Consider the following 15,240-nt stretch of genomic DNA (forward strand, 5'->3'; position numbering starts at 1 on the left):
TTCACTATACTGTTCCATTGTACAGAAAAGAGCAGCATGAACATTATTCAAAACATCTCCTTTTGTGTTCCACTGAAGAAAGTCATGCATGTTTAGCACAATATAAGTGTGAGAATATAATGACAAAAGTTTCATTTTGGGGTGAACTATTACTGTAACAGAAAACAAAACTGGCAATGATGCAGAAAACAGGCTTTTGCCACCAAAGTGAAAGTGTAAGGGCCATTTAGTCATTATTTATTTATACTTAGTAAATAAGTTATGAGTGTTGGTTACCCATAGCTTCAGTGGTGATTAGACCTTTGGCATGGGATCACAGACTAGTCTCAAACGTGAACCCTTAGTACCCCACAAATACAAACATCTGGTGCCAACAGGCACTTTGTGTCTCATTATGCTGTAGACCAACAAAGTTCCTTCTGCCATGCCATTTTAAAGCCATAGATATGTTCACTGGGTAATTTGAGTTGTCTTCATCATCCGCTGCTTTCTGGTGACAAATGGAACTTCATGCAGAGGACCAGATGGCAAGACTAAGTCATAAATCTCAGAAATAAGACATGTGATTGATGACTTTAGTGAGAAAGAAACACTCTCTCAACGAAACAAACCGAACGGCAATTTCTAACTAATTGAAACTCACGCAACACTAGCAAATCTTTGGAGCTAATTACATTTAAATTTGGCTTCTTGTCAATTTTACGATAATGAAGTGAGTTGTATAGACTTTGGTCAAACTCGTTTTAAACTTGAGGTTTAAAGAGAATGTTTCTCAGAAAATGAAATTCTGCCATTATTTACTTATCCTCATATTGTTCCAAACCCATATGACTTTCTTTCCTCTATGGAACACAAAAGGAAATGTTAGGCAGTATGTTATTGTCAGGGGGGCGATGACACTACACTTCACTCTCTCTTCACTCCCATTCAAACACATCCGAATGCAGGAGACTGGAAACATTAGCTTGTGCAAAGAAGTTTTGCGTTTGACTGCTGACAAAAGTTCATCTTTGGTGAACTCTGACCTGCAACCAATAGAATATCGAAATGTCACTTGGCTTAAAACACAGAATACATATTTCAAAGCTGCATGTTTAATTATTGCAGGTAAATTAACAAAATATTATAACATTTTCAATATAATATTATTTATTGTTAAGTATTTACACATTACTTACACTAGAAGCCCTTGCATGTGACTTTTTATTGTGTTGGCTTAATAACATTTCTTTAAAAAAATGTGCGTGCTTAAAGGTAAATGTCCACACAAAAAGGACATTTCTCTCATCATTTACTCACCCTCATGCCATCCCAGATGTTTATGACTTGCTGTCTTCTGCTGAACACATTTTTAGAAGATTATCTCAGCTCTGTAGGTGCATACAATGCAAGTAAAAGGTGGCCCAAACTTTAAATGTCAAAAAGCATAAAAAGTCAGCATAAAAGTAATCCATACAACTCCAGTGGTTAAATCCATATCTTCAGAAGGTGTACGATAGGTGTGGGTGAGAAACAGATCAATATGCAAGTCCTTTTTTTTTTACAATGAATCTCCTTTCACATTCATCTTCTTTTGTTTTTGGCGATTTGCATTATTTGTGCATATCGCCGCCTACTGGGCAGGGAGGAGAATTTATAGTAAAAAATTATTAAATATTGATCTGTTTCATCCACACCTATTGTATAGCTTCTGAAGATATGGATTTAACCACTGGAGTTGTATGGATTACTTTTATGGTGCCTTTATGTGCTTTTTGGATCATCAAAATGTGTGCCACCATTCACTTGTATTGTATGGACCTACAGAGCTGAGATAATCTTCTAAAAATCTTCATTTGTGTTCAGCAGAAGAATGTCATACACATCTAGGATGGCATGAGGGTGAGGAAATGATGAGAGAATGTTCAATTTTGGGTGATCTACCCCTTTAAAGCCTCGTGTTTAGTCACCATTAACTTTCATTTTTTTTTCTATACAATTGTTATTGTATGCCTAACATTTCCTTTGTGTTCCACAGACAAAAGAAAGTGATACTAGTCTGGAACAACATGAGGGTGACATTTGTTAGTGAATTATCCCTTTAAGAATCAACACAATTTATTGGATTCAATGTGCAATGATGTTTTCAGCTAAACAATGTATGAGTAACGCAATGGTGGATACTCTTAGAATCGTAAACTGTGAATACACAAGATGACAGATCCATAATAGCACTTATATCCTGGAACAACATTGCATTTCCCTGTATAACAAACCTAAGTTTCTTTTTACACTGAAAGTTTGACTCACTCGGTTCAGCACATTTAAAAGGACTATGAAGGCACCATAGTGTGACAAGTTATAACATTGCATTATGAATAAAACATATTATACCCAGGAAAAGAGCAAATATGTCTTTTCAGTGCCCACAGATCTGTTTCTGTGATTAGCAACTTAAACTTTACCACACACCAACTATTGACTGTCACACCTTTTTATTTTTGTCTAAGAATATTAACAATTTATTTTCTCCCTAGGTCTTCATTTATACAATTCATGGCTTGAATTAAAACTATTTAATCATTTACAATTTACCAAAGAATGACAGAGAAAATGAAAGGAAATACAAAACGTTTTGAATAGTTATTTTATTCATAATATACACCAGCAGATACAAAAAAAAAAAAAAAAAACGATCCAAATGTGCAAGAAAATACTATTGGTTCTTTCTTTAATTTAAATGACAACAAACAATAACTGACTTTGGAAAACAGACCATGTAAACTGGAGTGAGCAGACTCTTTCTGATATAATAAAGGACTGAATTCAGAGCATTATAACTAACTAGAAACGTTGACAACAATTTTTGCATCCGACTTTCTCAAGAGTTTACCAAAGTCATTGTGAAAACATAGGCCTATACCTAGGTGACATTCCATCTCCCCCATTTTGTAATTAAAAAGGCAATCATAATCGTAAAGCAGCATAAATGTGCATGACACATTAAAGAAAAACATTCTAAAAATTGTACCAAGATGTTTAGAGAGACATCATACAAACAAAGAAAAAGTAGTTTTTATCATGTAAACAATCACCTTCATTCGCAGTACGAGGACAACAGAATATGGATTAGAAAAATATATATTTCAGTGAAACTTAAGTGCTTGACTGTCATTATCTTAAAAGTCAAAATACTTCAGCAGTCCAAACAAGCATACAAGTTTATGAAAAAAATATTAAAATAATGGAAACCTGGAAATGTTTTAAAAAAAAAAAAAAGCACAATCACACACACCGCAGACAAAACTGAACAATTTCAGTGTTTATCTAATTATAATCCAAACATCTGGCAAAAATAAAATAAAAACATTGTACATTGTGATCAAACACTTAAGTTCACATTTATTTTTTGCATTAGTCAACTTCCACATTCTGGTAAATGCACTTTCAACTAATTGAAAAGACATTCTTCTTTTTGTTGCTTGTTGTTCACTCTATTACACTCACAATTTAGAAGTAATTCAGATATCAGCAATTGCTTTGAGAAGACAATTATCCTGACTCTTAACAAAACCATTTAATGGGGTAAAACAAATGGCAACTTCACCAGTTCAAATACAGCAAACAGAGCCAACAATACACCTCACATTCAACAGAGCACATTCTTCACCTCAACCTAAAAGTCTATGGTGTGCTAAAGGACAGTTCGCCAAAAAAAATCTAATTCTGTCATTCCAAACCAATATCTTTCTTCCGTGGAACACAAAAGGAGATGTTAGGCAAAATGTTAGTCTCAATTACCATTCACATTCATTGTATAGAAAAAAATATGACTGAAGCTAACATCTCCTTTTCTTTCCCACAAAGGTCAGAAAATTAGGACAATATTTTCATTCAGGGGTGAATTATCCCTTTAAGGAGAATCTTCCACCTCAACTGTTCCCTCATAAGCATATTTAAAACAAACTCATCACACCAATAAAACATTAATTCAAGAAATAAATTCCATGGGTATGTTTTCACGAATTAATATTAAAGATGACAAACTGTGCTTATTTTACAGCTAACCTTCAAACTCTCCCCAAGGTGTTTCACGAATACTTCACACCGTATTGTTCAATGTTTTCCGTGAATGCCAGTTGGCACTTTTTTGTTTTCGTTTTGTAAAGGTCCTTAAAATGCCTTGGACCATGCGTGGTGTGAAAACTGTGAATAAGAAGTTCTGGCTCTGATTCATTTGTAAGCTCCCCTATTTGCTTTTGTTGATTATCCCAATATAGTCTAAAGTCAAACAGTGCCAACTCTTATGAGGACAACACACATGTAGTCCTAATCTAGCCCAGCATCATTTAGTTTTGTGTAATTTCAGTCACATTCAGAGTTGATAATAACTACACCTTAGAAATTATGAGTTTCCAATGACTGATATGACTTTTTCCCTATAAGAAAGCCCAATTAAAGCCCCAATTAAAAGAAAAAAGCAATAGGCAATTCCCATTCAGGTGATAGGAGAGGTAATGATGACAGGTAAGTGTAAAGGAGACTAGTGGTGTGGAGAAAATGCTAAATAAAATGCACAACAGTGTATGAATTCTCAAACGTCTGAATGCAACATTTTGGCTTGAAGCATAGTTTATCAAATACTGACAGGCTGACATGTTGCTATTATAGAGGGCAGCGGGTAAGGAAAACCTGCTCTCGTTCTGCATGGGAGAGAAAAAAATTCCCATATTCACACAGAGTATTTAACTTATGAATGCATAACTCATTTAGGATATTTGCAGATTAATTAATTGGAAGTTTGCCTACATGGATCAAGTATAAATAAGCAATTTAATGTGTAATGTCTATAAAACTGTGCTTTTAGGTTTGGTAGGTTGTCACAAACAATTCCTGCTTTATTTTGTTCACTCAACCAGAGCAACTACAACAACTGATCTTTCCAGCACTAGAATTTGAAAGAAAAAATACTAAAAGTTAGTTAACTCGAAAAATAGCATTGTCAAAATGTTCTCACCCTCACGTTGTTCCAAACTTGGAAGACATTCGTTTTCGTTGAACAAAAAACATTTTTAAGCAGAATGTTAGCTACGATCACCATTCATGTTCATTGTATGGACAAATATGAAATGAAAGCGAATGGTGACTGAGGCTAACATACTGTCTAACATATGTCTGTCATATGAGGTTGGAACAACATGACGGTGTGTAAATGAAGACAATTTATTTTTTATTTTGGGTAAACTATAACATTTACATGGTGTTTAAAAACAAAACAAACAATATGTTCATGAACCATAATATCTTTGCTTATGTATGTGAGCCAAAAATGATTTAGTATGATAAAAAATGTTTAACAGAACAAAATACTGCATGAACCACAAAACACAACATAAATTAAACAAATTAAAATGAAACAAAATAAATCTGGGAAAAATCAGAGATTATTGGCATTTAAAAAAAAAAAAAAAATATATATATATATATATATATATATATATATATATTTCTATAATGTTTTCTTTTTATGTGATTCACAGTCTTTTCTTTGTGGTGCTCTCATACCTGACTGACTCAAACTGTTGTCAATTTGCACAGATCTACAAAAGTGTAATGCATGGCATTGAACAAATGTTTTAAGTAAATGTTAAGAGAAAAATTTTACTTTTAACAATTTTAGAAGATTAATCCTCAAAAACTCTTTCAGTAAAGTGTGTTGATCTTTGATGCACAACTATAAATATATTCCACCAAAAATTGGCATCCAGCATATTAGCAAGTTTAATTGAAATGTACCGATTATAAGAGAGAAAACTATTAAAACCTGCCAAAAATTTGGCTGACATCATATTTTCTTAGTAAAGAACAACCAAATGCAGAGGCTTTACAGCAACATGACTATTTTCCAATCCAAGCTTTCAAATCATAATCTACAAAACATATTCATTTAATCTGTAGGCCAATAAATTCATTAGGCATGGCATCCCAATCCTGACTATGTTTCTTACAACCTAATCTCAGAGTGAACGTTACTATAACTAGTTTTGCAAACCAAGTTTACATGCTGCTTTCTATGTTTAGTTGCAGTTTCTTGGTGAAATAAACACTAGAGGCACTACAACAACTTTGCATTTTATTCACTTTCACACAAATCATGGGTACAATCACTGCTTATTACTTTATAAACGCTTTTGTTCCTCGCTCTATTACTCACACCCTGCTATGTTTTTACTAAAAACTTTTATTCTAACACGTCATTTGAAATAGGGGTGGGCATTTTGGTCATTTTGTCTACTCGAGTACTCGGAGGGGGGTCGTACGTCATACGTCTTTGGCTGCTGCATTGTGTCTCATTGCTCCAACGTCTATTCATTAACATAGGCTGTTTTAATGTTGTCTGTTACAATAAGTACAAAAGAAGTCAATCAAAATATAATGCTAAATATTTTGTCATTATTTGAAGACTCGATGGTCAATCCAATGAAACAATGCTCAGAACGTGCATCTCTGTTCTTCCTTCAGGTTACTGTAATAAGCTTGGTAAGTGTGCTCCACTGTTTCTGAATCATGTATCTGCAAACCATGATTTCCATGACCCCATAATATTTGCGTTTTTAAAACACAGTGTTAAGTTGAAAATAGTTTTGAAGACCCTGTGTTCTGTTACATTCAGCTGTGCTCCATTTAGACGAAGAGGAAAGATTTCCCTTATGTGTGTGTGCTTCTCCAGAGTGTAGAGCGCTGTCTCTGCCACGGACTTAGTCACACTGCACTTTTGGAGTTTGTTGCTGTGATATTTCATGCTTCCTCCCATTTAACTTGGAATTTTAAACTTCATACAGGGAAAACTGCGATGGAACGCCACTTTATGTTGGACTACAACTTGTGCGCAAATCTTCAGCTCCGATTTTGCTGAGATGCAGGTGTGTCACGCAAACTTGACGGCACCGAGAGAGATTTACAGTCAATGATAAACCTTAACATTTGTTAAATAATATACATTAATGAGTCAAAGTTTCTACATTATATGACAATAAAACCTGTTTAGCAAACATGAGCAGAGACAGATGTTCACAACACTGTGGACTTTCTTTTGATTATCGTAAACCTGTAGAACAAACGTTATCACTGCAGCATCGTTGGTCAGTTTGGTTGCTATGAGACGTCTCTGTTGACAATCAAGGTACTGCTGAATATGACAATGTAATCAATCTAAAAAAAAATTAATATGGCCTCTCTTTGATAAGTAGAGAATAGCTGTCAGGTAGTTGTCACTGAATTTTCACGTCAAGCCTTTACATTAACGATCATATCTGTCACTTCTGAGTACTCGTGCCCATACCTAATTTAAAAAACAATACATTTTATCGCTTGTATTACAGATCGACCTACACTTACACACTTATTCCAATTTGATTATCTTCCGTGGGAGTTCACCTGATAGTGTGTTGGACAATGGACTTGGAGACCGAATCTCAAGCCCAGCCAAGGACGCTCGAAGCAAAAGTAAAGCGAACGTGCCATAGAAATGACACAAAATGGCGTGGTTGCTTCAATAAATGTGCATTAAATGTCAGATATGTTTTTAAAATGTGTATCATTAATGTTTAGGTGTTGGTTACGTGTAAGGATGTTTTGTTCACCTCTCATTTATCATTTTAAACACAACTGGTTAGGTTTAGGTTAATGTTTTAAGTTAGGGAGGTATGTTTTACTTGTTAAAACATCCATACAATATTCTCCTAAAAAACCTTGTCTAATAACAATATAATTTCACTTGATTTTGGTGCCCCCCACGCTGGACATTTCACTAAGAAACTGCAGCCATGAAGCACAAAATTTTGGTTTGCAAAAATGTTTATATTGTCATGTAAATGATATGAGAACAGGCTGGTTTCTTACCATGTAGCTATGATGAGCCCTGTAAAAAGTAAAACACTGAATCTGAGCAACAACAAAATTATCGCTCTTATTTGTGGGAAGATCAGATAGTCAACCTATGCTTTTGACACAAATCAAACCTTTACCTCCATATGTGTAAACAGTTTTAAGGACGTATCACTCAACAAAAAGTGCAATTTACTACCGTATCCCACTACAATCATTTCAATAGTGCTTCTCCTGCAAATAATCTTTCATTTTGTTTGGTAAAGGCAGTTTCTGAATCAGATCGATCCGCGTGTACTGTCGAATGACAAATCGGCAAAGATATTGCAGCGAACGGACTTGCATGAAACGAGAGACAGGATTCGTCAACCGAACAGGGTACATGGCTGACCCTGGCAAGCGCGATCTGGAGTAACAGAATGCACCGTTTTCCGAGTCTTTAATAGAATGCTCAATGAGATCTACTATGGAAGTGTGACCTTCTACATCTGGCTGCTCATAAAAACTGAACCTGCCATTTGAGTGTTCAATCCTGGTATGGAGCGTCTTTCCCTGTGACCGAAAGCTCAAGCTGAGGAGATGGCGATCGTCTGAGCTGTCTCTCACCAAAAAGGAACCATCTGGAAGGTTGGTGAGCTTCTCCTCAGCCTCCCATCGAGTTATAGGTCCCCAGTACCAACCCTGCTTGGCCAGTTTTTTAAGTTCCTCTGTAAGGCTTGTTAGAACAGTGGGTCCACTGCTTTGGAAAGAATCATACACCCTGCTAACACCGGGAGCAGAACTGGGGTCAAAGTTCAGATGATGCCTCACTCTCTCCACAACGTGAGAGTCTTCACCACTGAACCCGGAGAGGGTCCTTGGAATTTCAATGGTGGAAAGAGGTGACAGTGAGGGAGAAAATAAAGGTGTATTGGCTCTGGAACTGGAAAGGACCATTGATGGAGTACCAGGTAGGTTTCCATTCACTGACTGGTCCATAAGAATGTCTGATGGCATGAGATCATCTTTGTCTATGTGCAGCGAGTTAGATTCAACCTGATTTACCACTTCCATGGGCGAGGGGCCATCTAAGCAAAAAGACTGGGATGAAACTGGGTACATTCCCTCATCTAAAGGCATTGTGCACTGGATGTAGACCTGAGGTGTGAATCCAATAGGCACATGATCCTCAATGTTCAAATGTAAGTTACCGCTTTGAGTCTCCATGTCCTTCAGAGATTCGGTCTGATCTTGGAATAGACCTTCTAATTGGATGTCATGGAACTCTTTTCTGATGCCATTAAGGGAGGGACTAGGGTTAGGGGAGTGGACCATGGCTTTTACCTTCACCTCCATTTTGATACAAGCTTCCTCGGAGCTCACATGCCTGAAAGGCCATGGAGAAGGGCTGTAATGATGGCTTCGGAGAGAAGAGGATCTTAAAGGGCGCTGGGCTTTGATTTCACTAAAGCTTAATGGGACTGATGAGGAAGAGAAGCAGTCATCGTCATCATCTCCAGAGCCCACTGTGGTAGAGCCTCCTTTGACTTTAGCTTTCTGTTTTGTAGACAGCCTCCTTTTTAGAGTGCCCATAAGACTCTCGCTCTTCGATCTGTTCTTATGACCCTTCTCATCCTCACCATTATGATCACAACCGACCAGCCCTTTGGTGTAACAACCTCCAAAGAGAGAGTCCTCCTTGGTAAACTCAGCAGCTAAAGGTGGCTGCTGGAGCATGACAAAGTCCCCATCTTCTTTGCCCTTTATATTAAGTGACTTTCTGATCGTCTTGAGACTGATCTTCTTCATTCTTACACACCTGGTCAGGCGAGGGCATGGGACGGTCCTTTCTGCTGACCGATAGATGCTAACTGCAGAGTCTTGCCATGTAACTGGGAAATGTCAGTCATGTGAACACCAAAGTCCTCATCATCTGCAAAAGGTGAGATAAAAGATATAATTAAAAAGTGAACAAGGCATTAAACATGTTGTTTTACATTTACATGTATAACATAGGTACATAAATTGCATCATAATGTAATCATTTATACATTTTTTGCAGTCTGTCTTACGCATCCAATTTCCAATGTATGTCAATTCCACATAAAATTTTATATTTACGCAAGATTTACACAGCCCACATATTTTACACAAAGCTCACATAAAGAACAGAAACTAGCACTGCACCCCCCTATCTACACTCTCTACTTCAACTCTATATACCCTCCAGTAGCTTGCAATCAGCCGGTGAGCAGCACCTTATGGTGCCATCTCATAGCGGTTTTCCCGGACTTTCACCTTCACAATTCCTCTCTGTTGGAAAAACCTTTCGAACTCCACCGGAGATGCTAATTCTCTAGCCACTTTCAAGAAACTTCTAAAGACTCATCTCTTCTGTGAGCACTATACTCAATCACATGATGATTGCACGAGAGACATTCCATGATTACTGATGGTCTCACACATCAACACTAGGGCTGAACGATTAATAATTTTAAAATCGAAATCACGATTTGAAAGAATCGTGAAGACTGCAATTCAAATGTTTTGTAATATTACAGTGCATCTGACCCATTTTAAACAGTCGTGCAGTTACAAATTAATTCTGTTGTCATCCTTGTTCATGTGACAGACTTGCTCGCCAAACACAAGCACCATGCGCCTCCTGTTACGGTCCTGCTCACCAATCAGAGTTGGTACAGGGCGTGTACATTTTACAACAACAAATGAAGTTAGGTGAAAACGTGAGGGATAATGGCGTCAGCTGAACCTACAGATCTAGTCCCAAAAATTACCAGCACTTCAGTTATTTGGGGCTATTTCGGCTTTGAGAAATCAGATATAAACCAAAAGGAGGCAATATGCAAAGCCTGTCGTGCAGCAGTTGCCACATCACAGGGCAACACGACAAACCTATACCAACATTTGAAAAAGCACCACGGGCGGTTATATGAGTGTATGGCCAAAAAGTCTATGGAAAGTACTTCTGCTCCAGCCGAGTCAACCAAGCAGTCGACCATTGCAGAGTCGTTTTTGACTGTAACTCCTTATGAAAAGGGCTCACGAAGACACCGCGAGATAACAAATGTCATAACAAATTATCTTGCAAAAGATATGGTGTCTATTAACAAGGTGACAAAAGACGGCTTTCAAAAAGTTACACAATTCCTTCCCGTACATATTTCAGTGTGTTGCCATACCAGTAATATACATGGAGTGTAAAAAGAAAGTGGAAGCAGAGCTTGAAAATGTGGTGTATTATGCCACAACAACGGATTTGTGGTCGAGCAGGACGACCGAGCCGTACATAAGTCTCACGTACATTTAATTAATGATGACTTTCAGTTGTAGAGTCGATGCCTGCAAACGGCATACTTTCCCGTTGACCACACGGGAGAGAAAATTGCTCATGGACATGGTTCTGTCAGAAAAGGGCCAGACGTGCATCACCACTGACAATGCAACCAATGTCATCAAAGCTATGGAACTAAACAACTGGACCATGCTTCAGTGTTTTGGCCACAGGCTGCATCTTGCGATTGGTAAGTCTCTCCCGCTCTTAATCACTCTTCAGTGTTGTTCTTGCCCTTTTGTCTGTTAGATATCATGGTTTGAAAGTATTATTGTTGCACTTTTTAATTCTTGTTGCACTTTTTAACAATCAATTTTACATATTGTTTTTCAATTCAATCCTTTAATCCTCCATAATGATTATTGTTATTGGTGTTATTAATGTTCAGTTACAAAAGTGCAATATACTAATATTTATGTTCATCATTTTTCTTTTTCAGAAAATGCGGTGAAAGATAATGCAAGAGTAAATCGGGCAACAGGAATTTGTAAACAGCTGGTTGGCCATTTCTCACACAGTTGGAAAAAGAAGACTGCACTGAATGAGGCACAGAAAGAGTTAAAACTGCCAGAGCACTCATTGATTACAGAGTGTCCAACAACATGGGGATCAAGGCAGAAGATGATTGGGAGGGTGCTGGAGCAGAGCAGGGTGTTGTTTCAGGTTCTTTCTGAAGACAAGACGTCACGTCACCTGCTACCCACTTGGCAGGACACAGAGGTCCTTGAATTGATCAACCATGCCCTGCGTCCACTCCAGGAGTTCACAGATGCCCTCTCTGGTGAAGCCTATGTAAGCATGTCATACCTGAAGCCAATCCTGCATCTCTTTAGGACATCAACTCTGGCTGAAAATGAAGAGGACACAGACCTTACAAAGGTGATAAAGTCAAGAGCACTTGGCTACATGGAGGATAAATACAGTGACCCATCTACATAGGAGCTTCTAGATATCACTTAATTCTTTGATCCAAGATGAACTACATAAGCGCAGAGAATGTCCCAGACATCAAAGCAAGAGTGAAGATTGAAATGGAACAGCTGGCACGAAAGGTAACTGTTTTTAAATCTGTAGTTAAGTGCATACAAGATGCCACATGCAATATACTTCTTTTTTTATTTTTTTATTACATAGATTGGCATTTTTATACAAAAGGAAAAGCAGTCATTGGGCAGCTTCTTTAAGAGCAGCGGCGCTGTGCCCCCTCCTTCATCCATGCAGTTGGAGGACACCATAGAAGCTGAGCTAAACAGCTATCTGATGACTCCTAACATAGACGGAGAGGAAGATCATTTGGCCTGGTTGAAGGTGCACAGTGTTAACTTTCCAATGCTGGGCAATCTGACTCGCAAATTCCTGTGCATACCAGCCACAAGTTCGCCATCAGAGAGTGTTTAGTGTAGGTGGCAATATAGTAACATGTCAGCATTCCTGTATTGGAATTCCTTTATTGGAATAGTTTTTTAATTATTTATAAAATAATGTTATTATTATTGTTTTTATTATTATTTAACTAAGCCTTTGTGATAAATGTTCTGTGTTTGATTGTTCAATGTTACATGCTTATTAAAAGAAAAATCACAATTCTATTTTTTTTCCCCCAAATCATTCAGCCCTAATCAACAGTTGGACACTTCACTGTGTGTATCACTCCACTTGTGTTTGTACCATTCTAAACTAAACTGTAAGAGCAGTGCAGATGTGTAAAGAGATCTGTCTCTTTACATTAAAATTTGTGACATTAAATATTTTAGCCAGCAGGTAGAGGCAAAAGACAATTTTTGAGAGTAAAATGAGCCAGTAGTGACGTGAAGCGAGTCATCGTCACTCAGTGTTTATATTCAACAGCACTCTGTGATCCTTCGTGTTAATACTACACTACTAAAACTAGGAAATAGCTTTAAAATGCTTTAAACTAACAACTTCCGCATTAAGGCTCATCATAGCTGAGAGACAAAACAGACTGATTAATTACACAAACTCAAGGCGCTTACATCTTACCAGACTTTCCACATTGGAGAGAAAATACTGTTCAAAATAAGGAGAATGTTGCGGTTTCTATAGTGATTGACTACTGCGAACAGTCAACCGCAAAATAGGAAGGAATACCCCAGCTTAAAACAGCTATTTTTCCCCTGAGAAAATAGGATGTATTTCAGCAAAATTACATTATCTCCAATAACATGTTAGAAACAGCCCAAGCTGTGATATTAGTAGTTCTGAAGTGATGTTTTTGAGAGGCTTGGACGAATCATTTGGTTTGAACCAGCAACTGAAGATTCTGATCCATCACGTAAGAAAGTAGTTCCACGCACAAATGCATTTTTATAACCGTACTCTTTATTTACTTGTTCACTGAACTGTTGTACAGAAGCAAAATCACATTCGCAATAGTGCTATATGTCCCTAAAATCTAGGGCTTATAGGGCCATATCGCACTCTTGCTCGTGTGTTATTGCTTAAATAAATGTCTGCCTTTAGATGTTTGTTCTTTCACTCAATTCAGTGTTTGAATTCAGTCTTACAAGCTAATATGCTGATGATAAACCATTTATTTATATAGATCACTATAGATTTTTTTTTTCGTTGTCTGGTCAAACAAACGTGTTTTTTTCGAATTTATTTGCAGATATAATTCCGATTATGCAGAAGTTTATACAACCTATATAAAACCTGACACATGCCTGTGCAACAACACATTTAGCTTAAGTATGAAACAAGCAAACTATCTCGATAACTTTAGCATCAAAATAGAAAAAAATACTGTCACGTTGAGTCAAGATTACAAGATAACAATAATAATAACGACTGTCAAATCAACCGTTTCAACTTTTGTCTCGCAAAAGAAACAGGCCTTGAAGTGAGCTAACTCGGCTAGCATGCTAAGGGAGCTTCATATGTCAAGAAACATTTATAAATTGTGAATTTTCACTGATATAAAACAAGTTACTTACACTTACCACTTTAAAGAGAATTAACTTCCCTTCCCGTTTAAAAAAGAAAGAACTTGATGGGATGTGACGACAAGAATGGCATTAGCTTGCTGATAATATGCTGCTAACTGCTGAGCTAAAGCATCTGCAACTCCTTCACACGAATAAGAGGTTTCACTACATAAACACACAATGCTCGTCATCTATGCTCATCTCTTACACGTAGCTTTCTCTTCATCTGTATGTAGCGGTGTGATGAGAAATGCATTCCTTAAAGTTTCATGAAAAGTCCATTCCTTTCTTCATCTGTATTTGTGCTAGCAATCTCAATCTCCTCTCCCTCTTCCTTTGTTTACTGTTGCATTTTGGGAAATACACTAAAAGGATAATCAGAGGAGGATGTCTGGACTGGGATTTGTGTTTGTGTGAATCTGTTTGTAACCTATTTATATTATATTATATTATATTATATTATATTATATTATATTATATTATATTATATTATATTATATTATATTATATTATATTATATTTATTTGAATGAATCAACATAACTGCTTTTCATTTGGTGGATAACAAGTAAACGACAGTGTGTTATTCTCACCGAATCTTGCTTTGCAAATTAATTCATGCAATAATACATATAATATGTTTTTTTATATATATACATATAAACAAAATAGTATCCTAATATTATTTTGGCATACAATGTAGATTTTTTCGAGTTAATTGTGAGCAGTAAATTATCTATCACCTATTATTGTATTAGATTAATTATTCATTTATATATAATCAAATATGTTATGGCTTATAATATATATAAAGATATAATTGCATAATACAAATATAACAAAGAGGGTCAGTTTTAATATCAATATGCAGTAGATTATGTATTACTTTTGATTATATTTGAATATTTTTTTAATTATATCTGATGTACTGTATGTCATAGTCTTTATTTGATTTGATTATTTATTTGCTTGATTGTTTGTTTACAATAGCCAAATAAGCTTCACATTTGGTGGACAACAACAGTGTTTTATGCTCACAGAATCTTATGAAAATTAAGATATAGTCATATAATGTGATTTTAACAAAGAGTGTACATAT

General features: G+C 36.4%; 1 protein-coding gene across 3 annotated transcripts; it reads right to left on the bottom strand.

Annotated features, from left to right (window-relative positions):
* Positions 1 to 2,647: 2,647 nt before the first annotated feature.
* On the bottom strand, positions 2,648 to 14,466 carry LOC127634664 (suppressor of cytokine signaling 6-like). Of its 3 annotated transcripts, XM_052114295.1 has the most exons (3): positions 14,158 to 14,172; positions 12,005 to 12,044; positions 2,648 to 9,778 (listed from the first exon to the last, which is right to left on the bottom strand). In XM_052114295.1, the coding sequence occupies exon 3, from the start codon at positions 9,652 to 9,654 to the stop codon at positions 8,086 to 8,088; it is 1,569 nt and encodes a 522-aa protein (XP_051970255.1). In that variant the 5' UTR covers positions 9,655 to 9,778; positions 12,005 to 12,044; positions 14,158 to 14,172; the 3' UTR covers positions 2,648 to 8,085. The 3 variants fall into 3 exon arrangements, with proteins under 3 accessions (XP_051970255.1, XP_051970257.1, XP_051970254.1); XM_052114297.1 differs by lacking the exons at positions 12,005 to 12,044; positions 14,158 to 14,172 and adding an exon at positions 14,351 to 14,466; XM_052114294.1 differs by lacking the exon at positions 12,005 to 12,044 and having other exon boundaries at positions 14,158 to 14,460.
* Positions 14,467 to 15,240: the final 774 nt, after the last annotated feature.

This window comes from Xyrauchen texanus, chromosome 41 (genome assembly GCF_025860055.1).
Source record: "Xyrauchen texanus isolate HMW12.3.18 chromosome 41, RBS_HiC_50CHRs, whole genome shotgun sequence".
NCBI classification, from domain to species: Eukaryota; Metazoa; Chordata; class Actinopteri; order Cypriniformes; family Catostomidae; genus Xyrauchen; species Xyrauchen texanus.

Excerpts from the sequence above, each read along its gene's own strand:
- LOC127634664 (XM_052114297.1), bottom strand. The coding sequence starts at position 9,654 with ATGAAGAAGATCAGTCTCAAGACGATCAGAAAGTCACTTAATATAAAG.